At 45.6% G+C, this 27,054-nt stretch overlaps 1 protein-coding gene across 1 annotated transcript in view; it reads left to right on the top strand.

Moving 5' to 3' along the window:
- LOC123989530 (A disintegrin and metalloproteinase with thrombospondin motifs 19-like) overlaps nucleotides 1-27,054 on the top strand; it is a 136,853-nt gene that overhangs the window by 36,792 nt on the left and 73,007 nt on the right. Inside the window, 5 exon segments of the mRNA XM_046290604.1 lie at nucleotides 171-276; nucleotides 6,424-6,564; nucleotides 7,431-7,581; nucleotides 20,713-20,814; nucleotides 23,205-23,350. Of these exon segments, the coding sequence (XP_046146560.1) occupies nucleotides 171-276; nucleotides 6,424-6,564; nucleotides 7,431-7,581; nucleotides 20,713-20,814; nucleotides 23,205-23,350 (646 nt within the window).

Raw genomic sequence — 27,054 nt, 5'->3', positions numbered from 1 at the left:
AGCATATTTTGTTTCTTTAAAAAATAACCACCAGTCATGAGGATTTTTTACAGAGAATTAGTAAATAGGAAAAAGGTCTTTCAGGTGTTTGAAAAGGCCTAGCCCCCTCCGGACCACGGATTCCACCCTTAGAGATGTCAACCATTTTTTCCCTCTGTTCTCCATTGCAGGCATTGCCTACCTGAGCGGCATGTGCAGCGAGAGAAGGAAATGCATCCTAGCTGAGGACAACGGCCTCAACCTAGCCTTTACCATCGCTCACGAAATGGGCCACAAGTGAGTCAAGTTTTTCCTCTCCCACAACTGTCACCTCACGCTTCACAAGCACGACATCCACCACAAAGGCTAACCAACTGTCACCTCACGCTTCACAAGCTCGACATCCACCACAAAGGCTAACCAACTGTCACCTCACGCTTCACAAGCTCGATATCCACCACAAAGGCTAACCAACTGTCACCTCACGCTTCACAAGCTCGATATCCACCACAAAGGCTAACCTACTGTCACGTGGTCCTTCTGTAGCTCAGTCCACCACAAAGGCTAGAGCACCTGGCGCTTGATATCCACCCAAAGGCTAACCAACTGTTCAATTCCAAGCTCGACCACCCATAACGTAGAATGTATGCACACATGACTGTCACCTCACATTTCACAAGGATAAAAAAGGTCTGTCACCTAAATTTCACAAGCATATATTATTATATTATTATATTACCTCACGCTTCACAAGCTCGATATCCACCACAAAGGCTAACCAACTGTCACCTCACGCTTCACAAGCTCGATATCCACCACAAAGGCTAACCAACTTAATTCTCTCACAAACATGGTATGACATCTATTACTATTTTTATAATGAGTTGTGTGGAAACAAATCTATCGACACAAGTCTACGCAGTAGTTTTGTATCTGAATTTAGCAGCGAAATCGATCGCTAAGATACACTGACTGGATTTTATGCCCTGATAACAGAGTAAGAGTTCTATTCAGTCTGTATCGCTGAACTTCTGTTATATGGATTGAATTGAGCACTAAAGCTATGTTAAGTAAATTCATGGTGGTATGGGGAGTCAAAGGAGCCTACTTGCCCTTAGAGGGCCCTCCACGGTGTCCCCAGAGCAAAAGAGTAAGCAGATCCGCTAATGCTAACGTAGCATCTGGTCTTATGAAAGCCTCTGAGGGTGTGTCATCATCATCCCCACTAGCTCTGTATAGAAAACTCCTCTGGTTGAATTTAATAAAATAAAATACCACTGTGCTTTGTCAGGGCTGAAGCCGCTGTTCCAGTTTGTCTTTCTGTTTATTGGATTGTGTGTGGGAAGCTATTGTTTATCCAATTGTGTGTGTCTGTAGATTTGTTGGACAAACTAAAGTCTCTGGGGTGGTGAGATCAGTGCCCGAAGTTGGTTGCTTTCTTTGTTGTGTGCTTGTCCCAGTTTAGTCCCGCTGATTCACTGATTCAACAGAGATGGGGTTATCTGAGTCTAGAATGCTAATTATTAACTAGTTATTTCATTGTTAATGACATGTTATGTGCAAGCATGCATCTTGGGACGCGAGTCTTCCTATGAATGTGCCTGCGTGTACTTAAATGCATTCACATGTTGGCTATTGGAGCCTACAAAACTAGAGATGTGTGTGTGCGTGTATGTCTGTGTTTGTGTGTGATGTATCTGTCTCAAGATAGTGAACAGGAAAACTAGTTGATGAGTCCTGGAGCACACTTGTCTCTGCCGAATGAGCTCAGAGATCAGAGCTTGCGTTCGTCATGACTTGGCAGTAGTTTCACAAAGGCCACGCTGATGCGGACTACAATTCAAAGACATCAAAGTATCTTGAGTCACTTTCCAAAGGCAGTCGGGGTGAAATGACACAGAATTGAATCACAGAGTCAATACCGTTGAGTGCAAATGTCACAGGGCTACTAGCAAAGCTAGTGTAGCATAACTCAGGGCTAGCGTAGTATAACTCAGGGCTAGCGTAGCATGACACAGGGCTAGTGTAGTATAACTCAGGGCTAGCGTGGCATGACACAGGGCTAGTGTAGTATAACTCAGGGCTAGCGTAGCATGACACAGGGCTAGTGTAGTATAACTCAGGGCTAGTGTAGCATGACACAGGGCTAGCGTAGCATGACACAGGGCTAGCGTGGCATGACACAGGGCTAGTGTAGCATAACTCAGGGCTAGCGTAGCATGACAGAGAGCTAGTGTAGCATGACACAGGGCTAGTGTAGCATGACACAGGGCTAACGTTGCATGAGACAGGGCTAGCGTTGCATGACAGAGGGCTAGTGTTGCATGACACAGGGCTAGTGTAGCATGACACAGGGCTAGTGTTGCATGACACAGGGCTAGTGTAGCATGACAGAGGGCTAGTGTAGCATGACACAGGGCTAGTGTGGCATAACTCAGGGCTAGCGTGGCATGACACAGGGCTAGTGTAGCATAACTCGGGGCTAGCGTAGCATGACAGAGGGCTAGTGTAGCATGACACAGGGCTAGTAAAGCATGTCACAGGGCTAGTGTAACATGACACAGGGCTAGCGTAGCATGACACAGGGCTAGCGTGGCATGACACAGGGCTAGTGTAGCATAACTCAGGGCTAGCGTAGCATGACAGAGAGCTAGTGTAGCATGACAGAGAGCTGGTGTAGCATGACACAGGGCTAGTGTAGCATGACACAGGGCTAACGTTGCATGAGACAGGGCTAGCGTTGCATGACAGAGGGCTAGTGTTGCATGAGACAGGGCTAGCGTTGCATGACAGAGGGCTAGTGTTGCATGACACAGGGCTAGTGTAGCATGACACAGGGCTAGCGTAGCATGACACAGGGCTAGTGTAGCATGACACAGGGCTAGTGTTGCATGACACAGGGCTAACGTTGCATGAGACAGGGCTAGCGTTGCATGACAGAGGGCTAGCGTTGCATGACAGAGGGCTAGTGTTGCATGACACAGGGCTAGTGTAGCATGACACAGGGCTAGTGTAGCATGACACAGGGCTAGCGTAGCATGACACATGACAGAGCTGTCTTCGGGAAGGTGAAAGCCATGACGTAGTGCATTCACCAAACACAAGGTGCAAAAGAAAGGCTGTCTTGTATGAGGTCATTGTACATATTCATCCAATGCAGCATCCATCATCTTACGCTCAAAATAGCAAAATATTATTGTGAACATTCTTGTTCTACCACCCATCTCGCACACATGACTGACCACATTTTAATTTGTGTTTTATATATTATTATATATTATTATTATTCTATTTCTTTTCCATAAACCTTTAAAATCATTTGTTAATATATTGCACTTATGTGCCTTAATGGTCTGAGTAGTTATTGTAAGGAACTAGAGATTAATAATGGCCTTGAACTGCCATTAGAATTCATCCTATAATTGCTCCAAAAATATACAATCAAGTGAAATATTCGTTATGTCATTTGATATGTTACTGTAAGTTGAAACTGATGTTTGATTAAGGGGAAAAAAGTATTTAAATAAAGGTCTTGCGGATAGCTTTTGGCATATCCCATCTGTTATACATTTGGGACTAAACTTAATATACATGTCTGACAGTCAAAAAAGCATGTATTTTTAGCTGTGTAGCTCAGAGTAAAATAGCAAAGTATCAGTCTTTGCAATGGCTTGGATGGCCTCGTTGAATTTGCCATTTTTAAAACACAAGATAAAACGGCTACAAAAAACTATGAAGTAGACGTGACCCAAAATGTTCTTCCTGAGCATTGGGATTTATAGCCAGTCATGCAGAACTAACTGAGATTAAAAACCAATGGTCACGTTAACCCTCAAATCTGATGCTTCACAGTCCAGATGCAGACTGCTTCATCTGTATGTGGTGTTTGGATGTTTTTATTTGATTTTGTTTAACTAGTCTAGTCCGTTAAGAACAAATTCTTATTTACAATGACGGCCTACCAAAAGGCAAAAAGGCCTCCTGCAGGGACGGGGGATTAAAAATGAAAAGTAAAACAAAACACACATCACGACAAGAGAGACATCCCTTCTGTAGCTCAGTTGGTAGAGCATGGCGCTTGTAATGCCAGGGTAGTGGGTTCGATCCCCGGGACCACCCATACGTAGAATGTATGCACACATGACTGTAAGTCGCTTTGGATAAAAGTGTCTGCTAAATGGCATATATATCTAAATGGCATATATATCTATATATATATATATATACTACATAAAGAGAGACATAAGACAACAGCATAGCATGGCAACAACACATGACAACACAGCATGACAACAACATGGTAGCAACACAACATGGCAGCAGCACAACATGGCAGCAGCACAACATGGTAGCTGCGCAAAACATGGTACAAATATTATTGGGCACAGACAACAGCACAAAGGGCAATAATGCTGTGACAACAATACATCACGCGAAGCAGCCACAACTGTCAGTAAGAGTGTCCACGATTGAGTATTTTAATGAAGAGAGTTTGATTGTTTTTTGCAGGTTGTTCTAGTGGCTAGCTGCAGCGAACTGAAAAGACGAGCGACCCAGGGATGTGGGTGCTTTGAGGGAACTTTAACAAAATGTGACTGACAGAACCGGTGTTGTATGTGGAAGATGAGGTTTGCAGTAGGTGTGAACGGTTTACAGAGAAACCAGAGTTCCACATTGAGCTGAACCTGTATTTCACATCCTCTCTAGCCTTCCTTAAGTAAACTCCAGGCTGGCTAGCGTCTGATGACTTGAGAGAAACAAACAGGAATGATTTAGCAGTTGTTTCTGAACAACTTGCAGAAGTTGCAGAGTTTTGTGCATTTCTCTCCTAACTCAGTGTTTGACGTGTTCCTCGGTAATGATGGGGGTCATGTCCTCTGTAGACAATGGTGGGTTAAGGAAAGCATCTGAAAGGCCCGGCTTAGTCTTGAGCCATTGGTTCCCTGACAAGGCTTGCGAGTCACCTCCATTTTAGTAACCTTATCAAAGTGTTTTTTACAAGAGAGAAGCTTTGTTCCTCCTCTGTGACCCTTGATGCACATGATCTTTTCTCACCAGCCACTGATGCGATTTCACAATAGGCCCAGAAGGTCTCACTTTGTCCTGGAAATGCTGTAAAAAACAAAAAGGAGAAAAAAGGGGGAGGAAACCAGCCCAAATGTAGACATGAAGGGAATTATCTAAGATCTGAAGGTTGACTGTTGGGGAATATATTGCTAATGAAGGATTCCGTATTATGGGACATGACTTATGATGATATATGTGCTTTATTTGTACTTGAATAGTGACTTAAAATACATCATGGACATGCATGCAGTGCAGAATATTTTGAAAATATCTGAGAGGGTTTTGCTGTCAAGACAGGGAGGGGTTTGGGGTCAAGATTGAAGTAAAAAATCATGACCTGGTCCACTGATTTAATCCTCACATCAAATAATTTCCCCCAAAATGTCTAACAGTGTTTCTTTGTGTTTTATTGTTGGACTTTTGTCTCCCATTTGCACTAGAGAGCCAATGAAACCACTTTAAAGGGGAAGTGCAGTTAAAAATGAGATTTTAAAGTAGTGCACTATGTAGGGAATATGGTTCTGGTCAAAAGTAGTGCACTATGTAGGGAATAGGGCTCTGGTCAAAAGTAGTGCACTATGTAGGGAATAGGGCTCTGGTATAAAGTAGTGCACTATGTAGGGAATATGGTTAGCTCTGGTCAAAAGTAGTGCACTATCTATGGAATATGGCTCTAGTCAAAAGTAGTGCACTATGTAGGGAATAGGGCTCTGGTCAAAAGTAGTGCACTATCTAGGGAATAGGGCTCTGGTCAAAAGTAGTGCACTATCTAGGGAATATGGCTCTGGTCTAAAGTAGTGCACTATGTAGGGGATAGGGTGCTACTTGAGAATGCAACCAAATGGAAAGCCATCACCCCCCCCTTCCCTCTACCCTCTCTGGATAGAAATCTGTAGCAGATGAGCATTGACTCGTTGCCCTCAGCAACTGGAATCAAGGCGTATTTAATACCCGTGACTGAGTGAACTTGTGCCGATGTTTATTTGCTAATTCCCAGCGCTTTTCATGTTCTTGCGTGTTTTTCGGCAACGACACATGGCTATGGTTTCATGCTAGTGTGTCCTCCTCGGACCAGGTTGGGTGTATTTTTTTGTCCTCTGGTTTTGATAATGTCGATAATGTGCTGGTAATGTGTCGCAACATTTTTCTGAAATCCATATTGGATTTCCTCACAGTTTACACCCTGCTGATTCGAGAAATCATCCAACCGGGATTTCTGGGGGAAAAAGTTGCAGGATATTGTGGTATCATGGCATGATAAGAAGTGTTAGGAATGACATGATGGCACAAACAGACTGGTACCCAGGCAAGAATTTTGCAACCTTAGTCAATAATGCTTTTTTCTCTCTCTCTCTCTCTCTCTCTCTGTGACTGTAGCATGGGTGTGAGTCACGACAACGACCACCAGTCATGTGCGGACGGCCTCCACATCATGTCGGGAGAATGGGTCAAAGGTCAGAACCTGGGCGATGTTTCCTGGTCTGGCTGTAGCCGTGACGACGTGGAGAAGTTCCTCCGGTAAAACCAGCCATCCTTCGTCCTCCTCTTCCTTCCTCCTTCTCACCCTGATCATTTATGTTTCAATTCACTTAATTTCATTCATTGGTTGTCAGTTTGACCAACTTAAACGTTAAAACAATGTTTTATATATTTATTATTTTCATACGGGTTATTTGAAGTCCATTGTCACTACCACGTGTCATCCATTTGCACAGAGAACAGGACGCCCGGCATACTGCAAGGTTTCACTCCTCTCCCCAGTGACGTTATGCATGTATGTCTAAAGACTTGTTTATAACATCAACTACAGCCACAAGAGTCATGCTGTGGAGGAATGCAGCTTGACATTTATTGTCATGAATCTTGCCCTGGAGGCAGAACTGAGCGATTTTCAATAGATGGGCCAGCTGCAAAGTCAAAATTGGCTATGTTGTAAAAATTCATGAAAACGAAAATTTGATTTTTAAGTCTTCATTTCAGATTCCTGACAATGAATGCCAACCTGCTGGAGGAATGAGGGGTTGAATGAGACAGCTGAAAGCTGTGGATGATTAGTTGACCATAATACAGTAGTAAAGTACAGCCAGTGTAGCTGGGAATTTGGCCCGTATTCACAAATCAGTTTAGCCTTTTAGATCATAATGAATAAGATTATATCGACAGGGGGACCTGATCCTTGATCAGAACTCCTAATCTGAGACGCGTTATGAACCCAGACCTGGGTTCAAATAGTATTTGCCATAGTGACGTGAAATGCCCTCAATCGGAAGTCACTTCTTTGCCAGGTTAGTGGAGAGTGACTCAATAGAGAACGTTTCTGTGTGTGTGTGTGTGTGTCCGTGTGTGTGTGTGCATGTGTGTGCATGCACGTGTGTGTGTCGTAGGTCCAAGGCCAGTAGTTGTCTCCTCCAGACCGACCCGCTGAGCTTGAACTCAGTGATCCTGCCATTCAAACACCCAGGGATGACTTACACGGCAGAGGAACAGTGTCAGATCCTCTTCGGAACCACCGCCTCCCACTGTCAAAACATGCAGGTGAGTGAAGCACTAGGAAATGGGAGTCGATTACAAAAGGCATGAACTGCATCGCTGCATCGGAAATGCCGCCATTTCTTTTCTAAGGGTGCATTCACACTGAGCAGCACAGAGTAAAATGGTGGAGCCAGCTGAATGCATTGGTTTGCATGAGGTTGCAGCACACCAAGCACACCAGGCCTCAAAAAATGCATAGCTTATACTCTGTTACCTCTGTGATGTGTCGCGAGGTCCTCCTACATCTGAACAGAGCATGTTGGGATCAGTACCTAGTTTTGAGTTCAGAGAATATTTCCCCCTGTATACATACTGTATACCACATACTTAATGAGTATATACTACATGCTATATACTATAAGTTCATTTTAGTGTACTGTAAATAAACGGTATCCTTTCAGATGAGCGTACTAGAGCTTTGCCTGTCTACCGGAAGTTGATGCTGTTGCTATGCAACCTCTTACTAGCTTGTTAGCATAACAATTACTAGCTAGACTTTTTACAACTTTGGGAGTGTTCTTAAATTCAATCTGGAGTGCCAGCGGGCCCTCATAGACCGCTCTGGGCGTTCATAAACTCAGAGAGTTGTCAGATTGTCGGTTCATAAATTCAGAGCGTTTCGCTCTGGGAGCGTTCAGAGCGCACACTGGACACTCTGGCCCGAGGAGTAGAGTTGACCCGAGTGTTCTGGCCTCACAACGGCAGTCAAACACCCAAGCTAACTGGCTAACGTTGGCTAGCTTGCTAGCTACTTCCAGACACAAATTAGAGAACAACTCACTCTGATAATTTTACACGCCTTAGCAGAGCTGGTTAGGCAGTTTTCATGTTATCTAGAGTGTTGATGACTAACTGTGCTGCTGCCTGCAACAATTTAATTACGCTGACACTGGCCATATTCACCGGGTGTTGAGCATATATTCATCAGTTATTCTGCGCTCGAGAGTGCTCTGAAATCGGAAGTAGCTAGCCAGAGCGAATTTACGAAAGCACCCGAATGTCCATTGAGAACACACATGAGAATACCACTTAGCTAAGAATGACAGGAATAATCCAGTCAATAAACATTGGGTAGTTAGTTAGAGATCAGTTTCAGTTATTAGTAGACAACTAACATTAGGTAGCTAACTAACAATCTGGTACATACTGCTGTAATGATATGCTATGTGGTTCGTAAGGATAGCATAGCTAACAAATTGTCAGCCAACGTAATGTGTAAGGTAACTTATTTGAAAGTCATTACTTTATTACATTGTTCAAAATGTTCTTAACATTTGTCATCATTTGCTAAAGCAATGAATTTGTATTCGTTCTCGTTGGACTTCGGCTGCATATTTTCCACCATTTTCTTCAAATCTGAAAACAATGTGAAGCCACGCCCATTTTCTTCAAATCTGAAAACAATGTGAAGCCACGCCCATTTTCTTCAAATCTGAAAACAACGTGAAGCCAAGCCCATTTGCTTCAAATCTGAAAACAATGTGAAGCCACGCCCATTTTCTTCAAATCTGAAAACAACGTGAAGCCACGCCCATTTCCTTCAAATCTGAAAACAATGTGAAGCCACGCCCATTTTCTTCAAATTTGAAAACAACGTGAAGCCAAGCCCATTTTCTTCAAATCTGAAAACAATGTGAAGCCACGCCCATTTTCTGAAGAATTGCATTAGTATGACATCCGGGAACTTTTTGGCATAGTAACTATATCTATACTATGACCAATATGGATACAATATACTCCATTTACGCCACACATAGTACAGTTAGTGCGGTTAGTAGGAGCATTCAAATATTTGTTATTATGTACGGAAGTTCTCCCCTTACTAAGATAACAACAACAACAACAACGTCATATTTCTAAAACTAGAAAATGACTCAAATTAAAATAGACTTCCTTACATAGTAGAAATCAAAGCGATCTTGACTTCATCGATTCCTACTTATGTTACAATGGCACACTCACTGAAATACAATTATTATTATTTTTGCACTGTTGCCACTGTATGTTTGTCACCATGTTACTATGGAGACACCGGTATCAACCACATCCATCCGTTCCAGAACATATCCCCCTTTCCGAACGGAACAGATCTCTATCTCTCTGAGAACCCTACAAATCACTTCCTCCGAGGTCTCGGGGGGGAATGTTTTTGCTGTTTCGATAACCACTCAAGCTTTAATTCATAAAAAACCTGAGACATATGAACCATATGAACTCTCCCCCCACCCAGTCGCTCTGAGTGAATCCTTAATCTTCACCATAAATCACCAACAATCGTTTTTAAACGGATGACAGATAAATTAAATAAAGAATTACCAAAGATTCGATCGAGGTTCCTCACGTCGCGTCCTGTCACGATAAGATGGCGGCGCAGCCTCGGTGGTGGACCCATTTGTACCCCAGAGGCTCAGCAATCTCATAAAAAGCAACCCATTAATTAAGCTGTGTTATCAGGCACCATGGCAACCGCTGTGTTTACGAACCAAACACCCACCCCTAAATGGCATTTTTTCCACCAGAGTACAAGCGGTTTGAAGAGAACGTGAGCTTTTTATCCACCGTTGGGCTTGTGAAGCTGTATTTAGAGCCTGCAAGTGTTTTTATGGGTCAATGAGGGTTTTTACTGAGAATGTTAGGTGTTGTTTTATTGTTGTCAGGTGCTAATGGAAAACAAGAGGTCAGTTTTCCTTCTTTTCTTTTCTTTACTCATTGAGTTTGTTGCGATTGTGTAATTAGTGAAAATGCATGTAGGCGTGATGCTCACTGTGTTGTTGTTTGAATCACAGGTTGCCCATTTAAACATATGTTTTAGGGGCCTACTACAGTAAAGCCTGTATGTGGTTAGAGGTCCTTCACCCAACAGGTGGTTACTTGGTGCATCTGGCCTCTTAACCATGTAAACCCTACACCCTTTAACTGTGTAAAGTCTACACGCTTTAACTGTGTAAACCCTACACCATTTATCTGTGTAACGTCTACACCCTTTAACCATGTAAACCCTACACCCTTTAACCATGTAAACCCTACACCCTTTAACTGTGTAAAACCTACACCCTTTAACTGTGTAAACCCTACACCCTTTAACTGTGTAAACCCTACACCCTTTAACCATATAAACCCTACACCCTTTAACCATGTAAACCCGACACCCTTTAACTGTGTAAACCCTACACCCTTTAACCATATAAACCCTACACCCTTTAACCATGTAAACCCGACACCCTTTAACTGTGTAAACCCTACACCCTTTAACCATATAAACCTTACACCCTTTAACCATGTAAACCCGACACCCTTTAACTGTGTAAACCCTACACCCTTTAACCATATAAACCCTACACCCTTTAACTGTGTAAACCCTACACCCTTTAACCATGTAAACCCGACACCCTTTAACCGTGTAAACCCTACACCCTTTTACCATATAAACCCTACACCCTTTAACTGTGTAAACCCTACACACTTTAACCATATGAACCCTACACCCTTCAACCATGTGAACATTACACCCTATTCCCTAAATGGTGCACTACTGTTGACAAGGGGCCACTAGGGTTCTGGTCAAAAGTAGTGCACTATAATATAGGGAATAGGGGACCATTTGTGACCGAGCCTTGATTTGCCCCTTAAACCTTCTGTTTCCTTTACACCACCCCCTTCACTTCCTCTCAATGTATTTTGACAGATGTAGAGGCTTCGGTGAAAGACATGCTTCTAAATGTATTGGGGCAGATGTAGAAACTTATGTGAAAGATATGCTTCAAAATGTATTGGGGCAGATGTAGAGGCTTCAGTGAAAGACATGCTTCTAAATGTATTGGGGCAGATGTAGAGGCTTCAGTGAAAGACATGCTTCTAAATGTATTGGGGCAGATGTAGAGGCTTCAGTGAAAGACATGCTTCAAAATGTATTGGGGCAGATGTAGAAACTTATGTGAAAGACATGCTTCTAAATGTATTGGGGCAGATGTAGATGCTTCGGTGAAAGACATGCTTCTAAATGTATTGGGGCAGATGTAGATGCTTCGGTGAAAGACATGCTAATAAATGTATTGGGGCAGATGTAGATGCTTCGGTGAAAGACATGCTAATAAATGTATTGGGGCAGATGTAGAGGCTTCGGTGAAAGACATGCTTCTAAATGTATTGGGGCAGATGTAGAGGCTTCAGTGAAAGACATGCTTCTAAATGTATTGGGGCAGATGTAGATACTTCGGTGAAAGACATGCTAATAAATGTATTGGGGCAGATGTAGAGGCTTCGGTGAAAGACATGCTTCTAAATGTATTGGGGCAGATGTAGATGCTTCGGTGAAAGACATACTTCTAAATGTATTGGGGCAGATGTAGATGCTTCGGTGAAAGACATACTTCTAAATGTATTGGGGCAGATGTAGTGTCATGCAGGTGAATGAGGACCCAAAAGCGACTTGGCGAAAACAGAGTATTTAATCCAGAATAAACTTTACAAAACAAAAAGCATAATACTACACGTAAAGACGAGAACAGACTGGAGACTTGATCGAGAACTGCAGGTTGCCTCGGGAAGGCACTTGAACCTAGCAGACTCAGACACCTGCTCACCACGCAGCATCTGAGGGAAACACGACACGACAGGGCAAAACATAGACACAGCACGGTGAATTATATATGAGGATCCGACAGGGCAGGTACGGGAAACAAGGAGAGAAATAGGGACTCTAATCAGGGAAAAGGATCGGGAACAGGTGTGGGAAGACTAAATGATGATTAGGGGAATAGGAACAGCTGGGAGCAGGAACGGAACGATAGAGAGAAGAGAGAGCGAGAGAGTGAGAGAGGGAGGGGGAGAGAGAGGGATAGAAAGAGGGAAAGAACCTAATAAGCCCAGCAGAGGGAAACGAATAGAATGGGAAGCACAGGGACAAGACATGATAATAAATGACAAAACATGACAGTACCCCCCCACTCACCGAGCGCCTCCTGGCGCACTCGAGGAGGAATCCTGGCGGCAACGGAGGAAATCATCAATGAGTGAACGGTCCAGCACGTCCCGAGACGGAACCCAACTCCTCTCCTCAGGACCGTAACCCTCCCAATCCACTAAGTATTGGTGACCCCGTCCCCGAGAACGCATGTCCATGATCTTATGTACCTTGTAAATAGGTGCGCTCTCGACAAGGACGGGAGGGGGAGGGAAGACGAACGGGGGTGCGAAGAAAGGGCTTAACACAGGAGACATGGAAGACAGGATGGACGCGACGAAGATGTCGCGGAAGAAGCAGTCGCACAGCGACAGGATTGACGACCTGGGAGACACGGAACGGACCAATGAACCGCGGAGTCAACTTACGAGAAGCTGTCGTAAGAGGAAGGTTGCGAGTGGAAAGCCACACTCTCTGGCCGCAACAATACCTAGGACTCTTAATCCTGCGTTTATTGGCGGCTCTCACAGTCTGTGCCCTGTAGCGGCAAAGTGCAGACCTCACCCTCCTCCAGGTGCGCTCACAACGTTGGACAAACGCTTGAGCGGAGGGAACGCTGGACTCGGCAAGCTGGGAAGAGAATAGAGGAGGCTGGTAACCCAGACTACTCTGAAACGGAGATAACCCGGTAGCAGACGAAGGAAGCGAGTTGTGAGCGTATTCTGCCCAGGGGAGCTGTTCTGCCCAAGACGCAGGGTTTCTGAAAGAAAGGCTGCGTAGTATGCGACCAATCGTCTGATTGGCCCTCTCTGCTTGACCGTTAGACTGGGGATGAAACCCGGAAGAGAGACTGACGGACGCACCAATCAAACGACAGAACTCCCTCCAAAACTGTGACGTGAATTGCGGGCCTCTGTCTGAAACGGCGTCTAACGGGAGGCCATGAATTCTGAACACATTCTCGATAATGATTTGTGCCGTCTCCTTAGCGGAAGGAAGTTTAGCGAGGGGAATGAAATGTGCCGCCTTAGAGAACCTATCGACAACCGTAAGAATCACAGTCTTCCCCGCAGACAAAGGCAGACCGGTAATGAAGTCTAGGGCGATGTGAGACCATGGTCGAGAAGGAATGGGGAGCGGTCTGAGACGACCGGCAGGAGGAGAGTTACCCGACTTAGTCTGCGCGCAGTCCGAACAAGCAGCCACGAAACGGCGCGTGTCACGCTCCTGAGTCGGCCACCAAAATCGCTGGCGAATAGACGCAAGAGTGCCTCGAACACCGGGATGACCAGCTAACTTGGCAGAGTGAGCCCACTGAAGAACAGCCAGACGAGTGGAAACAGGAACGAAAAGGAGGTTACTAGGACAAGCGCGCGCGACGCAGTGTGCGTGAGTGCTTGCTTAACCTGTCTTTCAATTCCCCAGACTGTCAACCCGACAACACGCCCATAAGGAAGAATCCCCTCGGGATCAGTAGAAGCCACAGAAGAACTAAACAGACGGGATAAGGCATCAGGCTTGGTGTTCTTGCTACCCGGACGGTAAGAAATCACAAACTCGAAACGAGCGAAAAACAACGCCCAACGAGCTTGACGGGCATTAAGTCGTTTGGCAGAACGGATGTACTCAAGGTTCTTATGGTCTGTCCAAACGACAAAAGGAACGGTCGCCCCTCCAACCACTGTCGCCATTCGCCTAGGGCTAAGCGGATGGCGAGCAGTTCACGGTTACCCACATCATAGTTGCGCTCAGATGGCGACAGGCGATGAGAAAATAAGCGCAAGGATGAACCTTATCGTCAGACTGGAAGCGCTGGGATAGAATGGCTCCCACGCCTACCTCTGAAGCGTCAACCTCGACAATGAATTGTCTAGTGACGTCAGGAGTAACGAGGATAGGAGCGGACGTAAAACGTTCTTTTAGAAGATCAAAAGCTCCCTGGGCGGAACCGGACCACTTAAAACACGTCTTGACAGAAGTAAGAGCTGTGAGAGGGGCAGCAACTTGACCGAAATTACGAATGAAACGCCGATAGAAATTAGCGAAACCTAAAAAGCGCTGCAACTCGACACGTGACCTTGGAACGGGCCAATCACTGACAGCTTGGACCTTAGCGGAATCCATCTGAATGCCTTCAGCGGAAATAACGGAACCGAGAAAAGTAACGGAGGAGACATGAAAAGAGCACTTCTCAGCCTTTACGTAGAGACAATTCTCTAAAAGGCGCTGTAGAACACGTCGAACGTGCTGAACATGAATCTCGAGTGACGGTGAAAAAATCAGGATATCGTCAAGATAGACAAAAACAAAGATGTTCAGCATGTCTCTCAGAACATCATTAACTAATGCCTGAAAAACAGCTGGCGCATTGGCGAGACCAAACGGCAGAACCCGGTACTCAAAATGCCCTAACGGAGTGTTAAACGCCGTTTTCCACTCGTCCCCTCTCTGATGCGCACGAGATGGTAAGCGTTACGAAGGTCCAACTTAGTAAAGCACCTGGCTCCCTGCAGAATCTCGAAGGCTGATGACATAAGGGGAAGCGGATAACGATTCTTAACCGTTATGTCATTCAGCCCTCGATAATCCACGCAGGGGCGCAGAGTACCGTCCTTCTTCTTAACAAAAAAGAACCCCGCCCCGGCCGGAGAGGAAGAAGGCACTATGGTACCGGCGTCAAGAGACACAGATAAATAATCCTCGAGAGCCTTACATTCGGGAGCCGACAGAGAGTATAGTCTACCCCGAGGAGGAGTGGTCCCCGGAAGGAGATCAATACTACAATCATACGACCGGTGAGGAGGAAGGGAGTTGGCTCGGGACCGACTGAAGACCGTGCGCAGATCATGATATTCCTCCGGCACTCCTGTCAAATCGCCAGGTTCCTCCTGAGAAGTGGGGACAGAAGAAATGGGAGGGATGGCAGACATTAAGCACTTCACATGACAAGATACGTTCCAGGATAGGATAGAATTACAAGACCAATTAATAGAAGGATTATGACATACTAGCCAGGGATGACCCAAAACAACAGGTGTGAAAGGTGAACGAAAAAAAATCAAAGAAATAGTCTCACTGTGGTTACCAGATACTGTGAGAGTTAAAGGTAGTGTCTCAAATCTGATACTGGGAAGATGACTACCATCTAAGGCAAACATGGGCGTAGGCTTGTCTAACTGTCTGAAAGGAATGTTATGTTTCCGAACCCATGCTTCGTCCATGAAACAACCCTCAGCCCCAGAGTCAATCAAGGCACTGCATGTAGCACCCGAACCGGTCCAGCGTAGATGGACCGACATAGTAGTACAAGATCTAGATGAAGAGACCTGAGTAGTAGCGCTCACCAGTAGCCCTCCGCTTACTGATGGGCTCTGGCCTCTTACTGGACATGAATTAACAAAATGTCCATCAAATCCGCAATAGAGGCACAGGCGGTTGGTGATCCTTCGTTCCCTCTCCTTAGTCGAGATGCGAATCCTCCCAGCTGCATGGGCTCAGTCTCAGAGCCAGAGGAGGGAGATGGTTGCGATGCGGAGCAGGGAAACACCGTTGATGCGAGCTCTCTTCCACGAGCCTGGTGACGAAGATCTACCCGTCGTTCTATGCGGATGGCGAGAGCAATCAAAGAGTCCACACTGGAAGGAACCTCCCGAGAGAGAATCTCATCTTTGACCACTGTGTGGAGTCCCTCCAGAAAACGAGCGAGCAGCGCCGGCTCGTTCCAGTCACTAGAGGCAGCAAGAGTACGAAACTCTATAGAGTAATCCGTTATGGATCGATCACCTTGGCATAGGGAGGCCAGGACCCTAGAAGCCTCCCCACCAAAAACTGAACGGTCAAAAACCCGAATCATCTCCTCTTTAAAGTTCTGGTAATTGTTAGAACAATCAGCCCTTGCCTCCCAGATAGCTGTGCCCCACTCTCGGGCCCGGCCAGTAAGGAGTGAAATGACGTAAGCAACCCGAGCTCTCTCTCTAGAGTATGTGTTGGGTTGGAGAGAGAACACAATCTCACACTGGGTGAGAAAGGAGCGGCACTCAGTGGGCTGCCCGGAGTAGCAAGGTGGGTTATTAACCCTAGGTTCTGGAGGCTCGGCAGGCCAGGAAGTAACAGGTGGCACGAGACGAAGACTCTGGAACTGTCCAGAGAGGTCGGAAACCTGAGCGGCCAGGCTCTCCACGGCATGGCGAGCAGCAGACAATTCCTGCTCGTGTCTGCCGAGCATGGCTCCTTGGATCTCGACGGCAGTGTTACGAGCGTCTGTAGTCGCTGGGTCCATTCCTCGGTCGGATCCTTCTGTCATGCAGGTGAATGAGGACCCAAAAGCGACTTGGCGAAAACAGAGTATTTAATCCAGAATAAACTTTACAAAACAAAAAGCATAATACTACACGTAAAGACGAGAACAGACTGGAGACTTGATCGAGAACTGCAGGTTGCCTCGGGAAGGCACTTGAACCTAGCAGACTCAGACACCTGCTCACCACGCAGCATCTGAGGGAAACACGACACGACAGGGCAAAACATAGACACAGCACGGTGAATTATATATGAGGATCCGACAGGGCAGGTACGGGAAACAAGGAGAGAAATAGGGACTCTAATCAGGGAAAAGGATCGGGAACAGGTGTGGGAAGACTAAATGATGATTAGGGGAATAGGAACAGCTGGGAGCAGGAACGGAACGATAGAGAGAAGAGAGAGCGAGAGAGTGAGAGAGGGAGGGGGAGAGAGAGGGATAGAAAGAGGGAAAGAACCTAATAAGCCCAGCAGAGGGAAACGAATAGAATGGGAAGCACAGGGACAAGACATGATAATAAATGACAAAACATGACATGTAGAGGCTTCGGTGAAAGACATGCTTCTAAAGAGGATTCCTTGATGATTGGTTTTCTATTGCAACCTTGCAAACTCTCAATATAAATAGCTTTTCATTGATATATTTACAGTTTGTTAATCTCAGTTAACCCAGAACTAAAATCTTGCATAATTAGTTCATCTGCATGATTTAGTTCTGGGTTCATATGTGTTAGAAATTGAGTTCCGGTTTGTGAAGAATCGACCCTTGCAAAATTAAACTCTCAGCCAAAGCCCCCCCCTTCCGCTAATTTCACCCCACACGCAAAGCAGTCGAAGTTTAAGCCTTCGCCAAATTCTGATACATCTAAATAATCTGTGACCTTCGCCCAATCCTGATACATCCAAATAATCAAATCAAATCAAATTGTATTGGTCACATACACATGGTTAGCAGATGTTATTGGTCACATACACATGGTTAGCAGATGTTAATGGTCACATACACATGATTAGCAGATGTTATTGGTCACATACACATGGTTAGCAGATGTTAATGGTCACATACACATGGTTAGCAGATGTTAATGGTCACATACTCATGGTTAACAGATGTTAATGGTCACATACACATGGTTAGCAGATGTTAATGGTCACATACACATGGTTAGCAGATGTTAATGGTCACATACACATGGTTAGCAGATGTTAATGGTCACATACACATGGTTAGCAGATGTTAATGGTCACATACACATGGTTAGCAGATGTTAATGGTCACATACACATGGTTAGCAGATGTTATTGGTCACATACACATGGTTAGCAGATGTTAATGGTCACATACACATGGTTAGCAGATGTTAATGGTCACATACTCATGGTTAGCAGATGTTAATGGTCACATACACATGGTTAGCAGATGTTAATGGTCACATACACATGGTTAGCAGATGTTAATGGTCACATACACATGGTTAGCAGATGTTAATGGTCACATACACATGGTTAGCAGATGTTAATGGTCACATACACATGGTTAGCAGATGTTAATGGTCACATACACATGGTTAGCAGATGTTAATGGGAATGTAGCAAAATGCTTGTGCTTCTAGTTCCCGACAGTGCAGTAATATTCAACAAGTAATCTAACAATTCCACAACAACTACCTAATGCACACAGATCTAAAGGGATGGAATAAGAGTATGTACATATATATATATATATATACAGTGTATATATATATATATATATATATATACAGATACATATATGGATAAGTGATAAGCCAGAAGCAATATATGATATAAAATACAGTATATACATATGAGATGAGTAATGTAAGATATGTAAACATTATTCAAGTGGCATTATTCAAGTGACTAGTGATCCATTTATTAAAGTGGCCAATGATTTCGAGTCATCAGTGATGAAAACCCAAGCACCGGAACTACTGTTTGGTCATTATCCGACGCATTCCATCCCGTTGAGACAGATTCTTCAGTTTACGTACAGCATCTGTTCAGGAGGGATTAGTGACATTAAGTTTAGTAGGGGTCTGAAACCTAAAGCACAGAGATTCCTTGGTGTCCACGTCACCAATTATTTATTATGGTCCAAACATACCAAGACAGTCGTGAAGAGGGTAGAACAAAACATGTTCCCCCCTCAGGAGACTGGAAAGATTTGGCATGGGTCCCCAGATCCTCAAAAAGTTCTACAGCTGCACCATCAAGAGCATCCTGACTGGTTGCATCACCGCCTGGTATGGCAACTGCTCGGCATCCGACCGTAAGACGCTACAGAGGGTAGTGCGTACAGCCCAGTGCATCCCTGGGTCAAGCTTCCTGCAATCCAGAACCTATAATATTCGGGGTCAGAGGAAAGCCCATAAAATTGTTAGAGACTCCAGTCACCCAAGTCCTAGACTGTTCTCTCTGCTACCGCACGGCAAGCGGTACCGGAGCGCCAAGTCTAGGACCAAAAGGCTCCTTAACAGCTTCTACCCCCAGGCCATAAGACTGCTGAACAACTTCTACCCCCAAGCCATAAGACTGCTGAACAACTTCTACCCCCAGGCCATAAGACTGCTGAACAACTTCTACCCCCAGGCCATAATACTGCTGAACAACTTCTACCCCCAAGCCATAAGACTGCTGAACAACTTCTACCCCCCCCCAGGGCATAAGACTGCTGAACAACTTCTACCTCCAGGCCATAAGACTGCTGAACAACTTCTACCACCAGGCCATAAGGCTGCTGAACAACTTCTACCCCCAGGCCATAAGACTGCTGAACAACTTCTACCCCCAAGCCATAAGACTGCTGAACAACTTCTACCCCCCCCAGGGCATAAGACTGCTGAACAACTTCTACCCCCAGGCCATAAGACTGCTGAACAACTTCTACCACCAGGCCATAAGGTTGCTGAACAACTTCTACACCCAGGCCATAAGACTGCTGAACAACTTCTACCCCCAGGCCATAAGACTGCTGAACAACTTCTACCCCCCCCCAGGGCATAAGACTGCTGAACAACTTCTACCCCCAGGCCATAAGACTGCTGAACAGCTTCTACCCCCAGGGCATAAGACTGCTGAACAACTTCTACCCCAGGCCATAATACTGCTGAACAACTTCTACCCCCAAGCCATAAGACTGCTGAACAACTTCTACACCCAGGCCATAAGACTGCTGAACAGCTTCTACCCCCCAGGGCATAAGACTGCTGAACAACTTCTACCCCCAGGCCATAAGACTGCTGAACAGCTTCTACCCCCAGGGCATAAGACTGCTGAACAACTTCTACCCCAGGCCATAAGACTGCTGAACAGCTTCTACCCCCAGGGCATAAGACTGCTGAACAACTTCTACCCCAGGCCATAAGACTGCTGAACAGCTTCTACCCCCAGGGCATAAGACTGCTGAACAACTTCTACCCCCAGGCCATAAGACTGCTGAACAGCTTCTACCCCCCCAGGGCATAAGACTGCTGAACAACTTCTACCCCCAGGCCATAAGACTGCTGAACAGCTTCTACCCCCCCAGGGCATAAGACTGCTGAACAACTTCCAATAAGAACACCTATTTCCATTATGCATTGAAAACTGTTTTTATTCAGTGTGTCCTTCGTAAACCGCATATAACATTTTTTAACAGTGATTCAAGTAAATAAACATAGACTGCATCATAAAAATGTATGTCAATAAACTTTATTTCTGTGTGTGTGCGCGTGTGCGTGTGCTTGTGTGTGTGTCTGTGTCTGTGTCTGTGTCTGTGTCTGTGTGTGCGTGCGTGTGTGTGTGTCTGTGTCTGTGTCTGTGTGTGCGTGCGTGTGTGTGTGTCTGTGTCTGTGTGTGTGTGTGCATGTGTATGCGTGCGTGTGTGTGTGTCTGTGTCTGTCTGTGTGTGCGTGTGTGTGTGCGTGTTTCAGTATGTGATGTGTTCAGGGCTGTGGTGCCGGGTGGATGGAGAGAAGGACTGTAAAACCAAACTGGACCCACCCATGGATGGCACAGAGTGTGACCCAGGAAAGGTAGGTAGAACCACAGCAATGTACTACGATACAGAACATGGATTTGTGTAGAAAGTGTGGAGGACTTCTGTCATTTGTGGACACTGCTCTATTTCACATGACTTCATTCAAGTTTTATTAGAAAAACTACATGTGCGTCCCAAATTATACCAAATGGTATAGTGTACTATTTTTTATATCGGGTGCTATTTGAGACGTTTTGTGCCATTGTTATATCAAAACAACTTAACTTTATAATTATATAAATACAGCTTTTCAGACAATTTTTTTCATTTGATTATTTTTCAGGGTAGACTCTTGCATCCCTTTTTACCTCTGTGTCCGCATCCCAAATTACACTTACATCTCTGAATATAGTGCACTACATTTGACCAGAGCCTTATGGGACGTGTTCAAAAGTAGTGGACTATCTAGGGAACAGGGTGCTATTTGGGACGTAAACCAATGCCTTTATTAATTCATCACATTTTCATCATCTTAAAATCAGCCAATCAACACGATATGGTCCCTCAATACCAGCCTCTAATATGAAATCATCTTTTCCACACAAGCCCAAGCAAGCAGCCGTTGCTGCAAGAGAAAAAATAGCGAGTGAGGGAGAGAGAGAGAGAGAGAGAGAGAGAGAGGGAAAGAGCGAGCGAGAGAGAGAAGAGAGAGAGAGAAGAGAGGGAAAGAGCGAGAGAGAGGGAAAGAGGGAGCGAGGGAGAGAGAGAGGGAGAGGGAAAGCGAGAGAGCATGAAAGAGCGAGCGAGAGAGAGAAGTGAGAGAGAGAGGGAAAGAGCGAGCGAGGGGGAGAGAGAGAGGGGGAGGGAAAGCGACAGAGCGTGAAAGAGCGAGAGAGAGAAGAGAGAGAAGAGAGAGAGAGAGAGAGAGAGAGAGAGAGAGAGAGAGGGGGGGGGGGAAGAGCGAGCGAGGGAGAGAGAGAAGAGAGGGAAAGAGCGAGAGAGAGGGAAAGAGTGAGCGAGGGAGAGAGAGGGGGAGAGGGAAAGCGAGAGAGCGTGAAAGAGCGAGCGAGAGAGAGAAGAGGAGAAAGAGAGAGGGAAAGAGCGAGCGAGGGAGAGAGAGGGGGAGGGAAAGAGTGAGCGAGGGAGAGAGAGAGGGAGAGGGAAAGCGAGAGAGCGTGAAAGAGCGAGAGAGAGAAGAGAAGAGAGAGAGAGAGAGAGAGAGAGAGAGAGAGAGAGAGAGAGAGAGAGAGAGAGAGAGAGAGAGAGAGAGAGAGAGAGAGGGAAAGAGTGAGCGAGGGAGAGAGAGAGAGAGAGAGAGAGAGAGAGAGGGGGAGGGAGGGAAAGCGAGACAGCGTGAAAGAGCGAGCGAGAGAGAGAAAAGAGAGAGAGAGAGACAAGAGAAGGAGAGAGCCATCCTCTCCGAGATATATTATAAACAGCGAGATGAGAAACAGCCTGTGGGCCAAGGGAAGGGGCCAGCTGTGGCCGCTCACGGCAAACCCCTGGCCCCGCTTCAGACCGTCTCCACGTCCCTTTGTGTATCCACGCTGACAGGCAACATGATGCAGAGCACCGCGCGGAGCCCGACCATCGTAAACCCTGCTAGTAACGCCACCAGGAGCGTGTTGTATGTACTCCACGGTTGAGGTATTAGGTATTAGTGTAGTGAAGTACAGAAGGGAGTCTATTGAGACTTTGTCCTTAGATGCACTATTTATAATCTGTAACAGCCCATGTAGAAATGCAAGTGCAGTCTCTTGTAGAAATATGCTTTCGTTGATCACCGAAGTGTACGTTGGGAAACCTTCTGGGGGGGGGGGTCTTTGAATAAGGCCAGTGAACTCTGGAGAATGTTACGTGTCATCAGAGGGGGCAGGACGTATTAAATAGTGAGATCCCACTTCTTGGGCAGTGTTTGAATTATTTCAGGTATCTTGTAATGGGTGGGGTTGTGTCAGGGAAAAATTGACGTTAAAGAGTTCCATCCTGTCAGCAGAAGTGTCAATAGTAATGATGATGAGCACAAACCAGAGTAAGGGAGATTGCCAGTGTTCAATCAGACCCTGAATCCTCTGTTTACATAGCTCAACACATCAGCCGCCACATAATCAGCAGCATGTCAACGGCAAGGCCGAGTTACACTGTGAGTGCAGCGTTGTTTTGTATTAGTGTTGGGTTCAGGAGTGTTTGCGTTCACAGTTGTTCAGTAGTGGGGTTTGATGATGTCATTGGACAGGGTTGTACGTTTGGACACTGTGTGATTTATTCAAGTGTGTGTGTGTGTGTGTGTGTGTGTGTGTGTGTGTGTGTGTGTGTGTGTGTGTGTGTGTGTGTGTGTGTGTGTGTGTGTGTGTGTGTGTGTGTGTGTGTGTGTGTGTGTGTGTGTGTGTGTGTGTGTGTGTGTGTGTGTGTGTGTGTGTGTGTGTGTGTGTTGTACTCATACAGTGGTGTCGTGCTGGGGAGTGTGTGAGCAGAGCGGTGCCAGTGGAGCAAGCCATGGGAGAGTGGAGCACCTGGGGGTCCTGGGGAACCTGCAGTCCAACCTGCAGCACTGGCATCAGTGGACGCCAGCGCAAGTGTGAGAGTCCCAGGTACTTTACACTGTAACGACTGTCTCTCTGAGTAGAGTCCCAGGTACTTTACACTGTAATGATTGTCTCTCTGAGTAGAGTCCCAGGTACTTTACACTGTAATGACTGTCTCTCTGAGTAGAGTCCCAGGTACTTTACACTGTAATGACTGTCTCTCTGAGTAGAGTCCCAGGTACTTTACACTGTAATGACTGTCTCTCTGAGTAGAGTCCCAGGTACTTTACACTGTAATGACTGTCTGAGTAGAGTCCCAGGTACTTTACACTGTAACGACTGTCTCTCTGAGTAGAGTCCCAGGTACTTTACACTGTAACGACTGTCTCTCTGAGTAGAGTCCCAGGTACTTTACACTGAAACGACTGTCTCTCTGAGTAGAGTCCCAGGTACTTTACACTGTAATGACTGTCTGAGTAGAGTCCCAGGTACTTTACACTGTAACGACTGTCTCTCTGAGTAGAGTCCCAGGTACTTTACACTGTAACGACTGTCTCTCTGAGTAGAGTCCCAGGTACTTTACACTGTAACGACTGTCTCTCTGAGTAGAGTCCCAGGTACTTTACACTGTAACGACTGTCTCTCTGAGTAGAGTCCCAGGTACTTTACACTGTAATGACTGTCTCTCTGAGTAGAGTCCCAGGTACTTTACACTGTAACGACTGTCTCTCTGAGTAGAGTCCCAGGTACTTTACACTGTAACGACTGTCTGTCTGGGTAGAGTCCCAGGTACTTTACACTGTAATGACTGTGTCTGAGTAGAGTCCCAGGTACTTTACACTGTAATTGACTGTCTCTCTGAGTAGAGTCCCAGGTACTTTACACTGTAATGACTGTCTCTGAGTAGAGTCCCAGGTACTTTACACTGTAACGACTGTCTCTCTGAGTAGAGTCCCAGGTACTTTACACTGTAATGACTGTCTCTGAGTAGAGTCCCAGGTACTTTACACTGTAATGACTGTCTCTCTGAGTAGAGTCCCAGGTACTTTACACTGTAATGACTGTCTCTGAGTAGAGTCCCAGGTACTTTACACTGTAACGACTGTCTCTCTGAGTAGAGTCCCAGGTACTTTACACTGTAATGACTGTCTCTCTGAGTAGAGTCCCAGGTACTTTACACTGTAACGACTGTATCTCTGAGTAGAGTCCCAGGTACTTTACACTGTAACGACTGTCTCTCTGAGTAGAGTCCCAGGTACTTTACACTGTAACGACTGTCTCTCTGAGTAGAGTCCCAGGTACTTTACACTGTAACGACTGTCTCTCTGAGTAGAGTCCCAGGTACTTTACACTGTAATGACTGTCTCTCTGAGTAGAGTCCCAGGTACAGTACACTGTAATGACTGTCTCTCTGAGTAGAGTCCCAGGTACTTTACACTGTAACGACTGTCTCTCTGAGTAGAGTCCCAGGTACTTTACACTGTAATGACTGTCTCTCTGAGTAGAGTCCCAGGTACTTTACACTGTAACGACTGTCTCTCTGAGTAGAGTCCCAGGTACTTTACACTGTAATGACTGTCTCTGAGTAGAGTCCCAGGTACTTTACACTGTAATGACTGTCTCTGAGTAGAGTCCCAGGTACATTACACTGTAATGACTGTCTCTCTGAGTAGAGTCCCAGGTACTTTACACTGTAACGACTGTCTCTCTGAGTAGAGTCCCAGGTACTTTACACTGTAATGACTGTCTCTCTGAGTAGAGTCCCAGGTACTTTACACTGTAACGACTGTCTCTCTGAGTAGAGTCCCAGGTACTTTACACTGTAATGACTGTCTCTGAGTAGAGTCCCAGGTACTTTACACTGTAATGACTGTCTCTCTGAGTAGAGTCCCAGGTACTTTACACTGTAATGACTGTCTGAGTAGAGTCCCAGATACTTTACACTGTAACGACTGTCTCTCTGAGTAGAGTCCCAGGTACTTTACACTGTAACGACTGTCTCTCTGAGTAGAGTCCCAGGTACTTTACACTGTAACGACTGTCTCTCTGAGTAGAGTCCCAGGTACTTTACACTGTAATGACTGTCTCTCTGAGTAGAGTCCCAGGTACTTTACACTGTAATGACTGTCTCTCTGAGTAGAGTCCCAGGTACTTTACACTGTAATTGACTGTCTCTCTGAGTAGAGTCCCAGGTACTTTACACTGTAACGACTGTCTCTCTGAGTAGAGTCCCAGGTACTTTACACTGTAACGACTGTCTCTCTGAGTAGAGTCCCAGGTACTTTACACTGTAATGACTGTGTCTGAGTAGAGTCCCAGGTACTTTACACTGTAATTGACTGTCTCTCTGAGTAGAGTCCCAGGTACTTTACACTGTAATGACTGTCTCTGAGTAGAGTCCCAGGTACTTTACACTGTAACGACTGTCTCTCTGAGTAGAGTCCCAGGTACTTTACACTGTAATGACTGTCTCTGAGTAGAGTCCCAGGTACTTTACACTGTAACGACTGTCTCTCTGAGTAGAGTCCCAGGTACTTTACACTGTAATGACTGTCTCTGAGTAGAGTCCCAGGTACTTTACACTGTAATGACTGTCTCTCTGAGTAGAGTCCCAGGTACTTTACACTGTAATGACTGTCTCTCTGAGTAGAGTCCCAGGTACTTTACACTGTAACGACTGTATCTCTGAGTAGAGTCCCAGGTACTTTACACTGTAACGACTGTCTCTCTGAGTAGAGTCCCAGGTACTTTACACTGTAACGACTGTCTCTCTGAGTAGAGTCCCAGGTACTTTACACTGTAACGACTGTCTCTCTGAGTAGAGTCCCAGGTACTTTACACTGTAATGACTGTCTCTCTGAGTAGAGTCCCAGGTACATTACACTGTAATGACTGTCTCTCTGAGTAGAGTCCCAGGTACTTTACACTGTAACGACTGTCTCTCTGAGTAGAGTCCCAGGTACTTTACACTGTAATGACTGTCTCTCTGAGTAGAGTCCCAGGTACTTTACACTGTAACAACTGTCTCTCTGAGTAGAGTCCCAGGTACTTTACACTGTAATGACTGTCTCTGAGTAGAGTCCCAGGTACTTTACACTGTAATGACTGTCTCTGAGTAGAGTCCCAGGTACATTACACTGTAATGACTGTCTCTCTGAGTAGAGTCCCAGGTACTTTACACTGTAACGACTGTCTCTCTGAGTAGAGTCCCAGGTACTTTACACTGTAATGACTGTCTCTCTGAGTAGAGTCCCAGGTACTTTACACTGTAACGACTGTCTCTCTGAGTAGAGTCCCAGGTACTTTACACTGTAATGACTGTCTCTGAGTAGAGTCCCAGGTACTTTACACTGTAATGACTGTCTCTCTGAGTAGAGTCCCAGGTACTTTACACTGTAATGACTGTCTCTGAGTAGAGTCCCAGGTACTTTACACTGTAACGACTGTCTCTCTGAGTAGAGTCCCAGGTACTTTACACTGTAATGACTGTCTCTCTGAGTAGAGTCCCAGGTACTTTACACTGTAACGACTGTCTCTCTGAGTAGAGTCCCAGGTACTTTACACTGTAATGACTGTCTCTGAGTAGAGTCCCAGGTACTTTACACTGTAATGACTGTCTCTCTGAGTAGAGTCCCAGGTACTTTACACTGTAATGACTGTCTCTGAGTAGAGTCCCAGGTACTTTACACTGTAATGACTGTCTCTGAGTAGAGTCCCAGGTACTTTACACTGTAATGACTGTCTCTCTGAGTAGAGTCCCAGGTACTTTA

Source organism: Oncorhynchus gorbuscha, linkage group LG11, assembly GCF_021184085.1.
Source record: "Oncorhynchus gorbuscha isolate QuinsamMale2020 ecotype Even-year linkage group LG11, OgorEven_v1.0, whole genome shotgun sequence".
NCBI classification, from domain to species: domain Eukaryota; kingdom Metazoa; phylum Chordata; class Actinopteri; order Salmoniformes; family Salmonidae; genus Oncorhynchus; species Oncorhynchus gorbuscha.
This window is presented reverse-complemented; position numbering and strand designations above follow the sequence as displayed.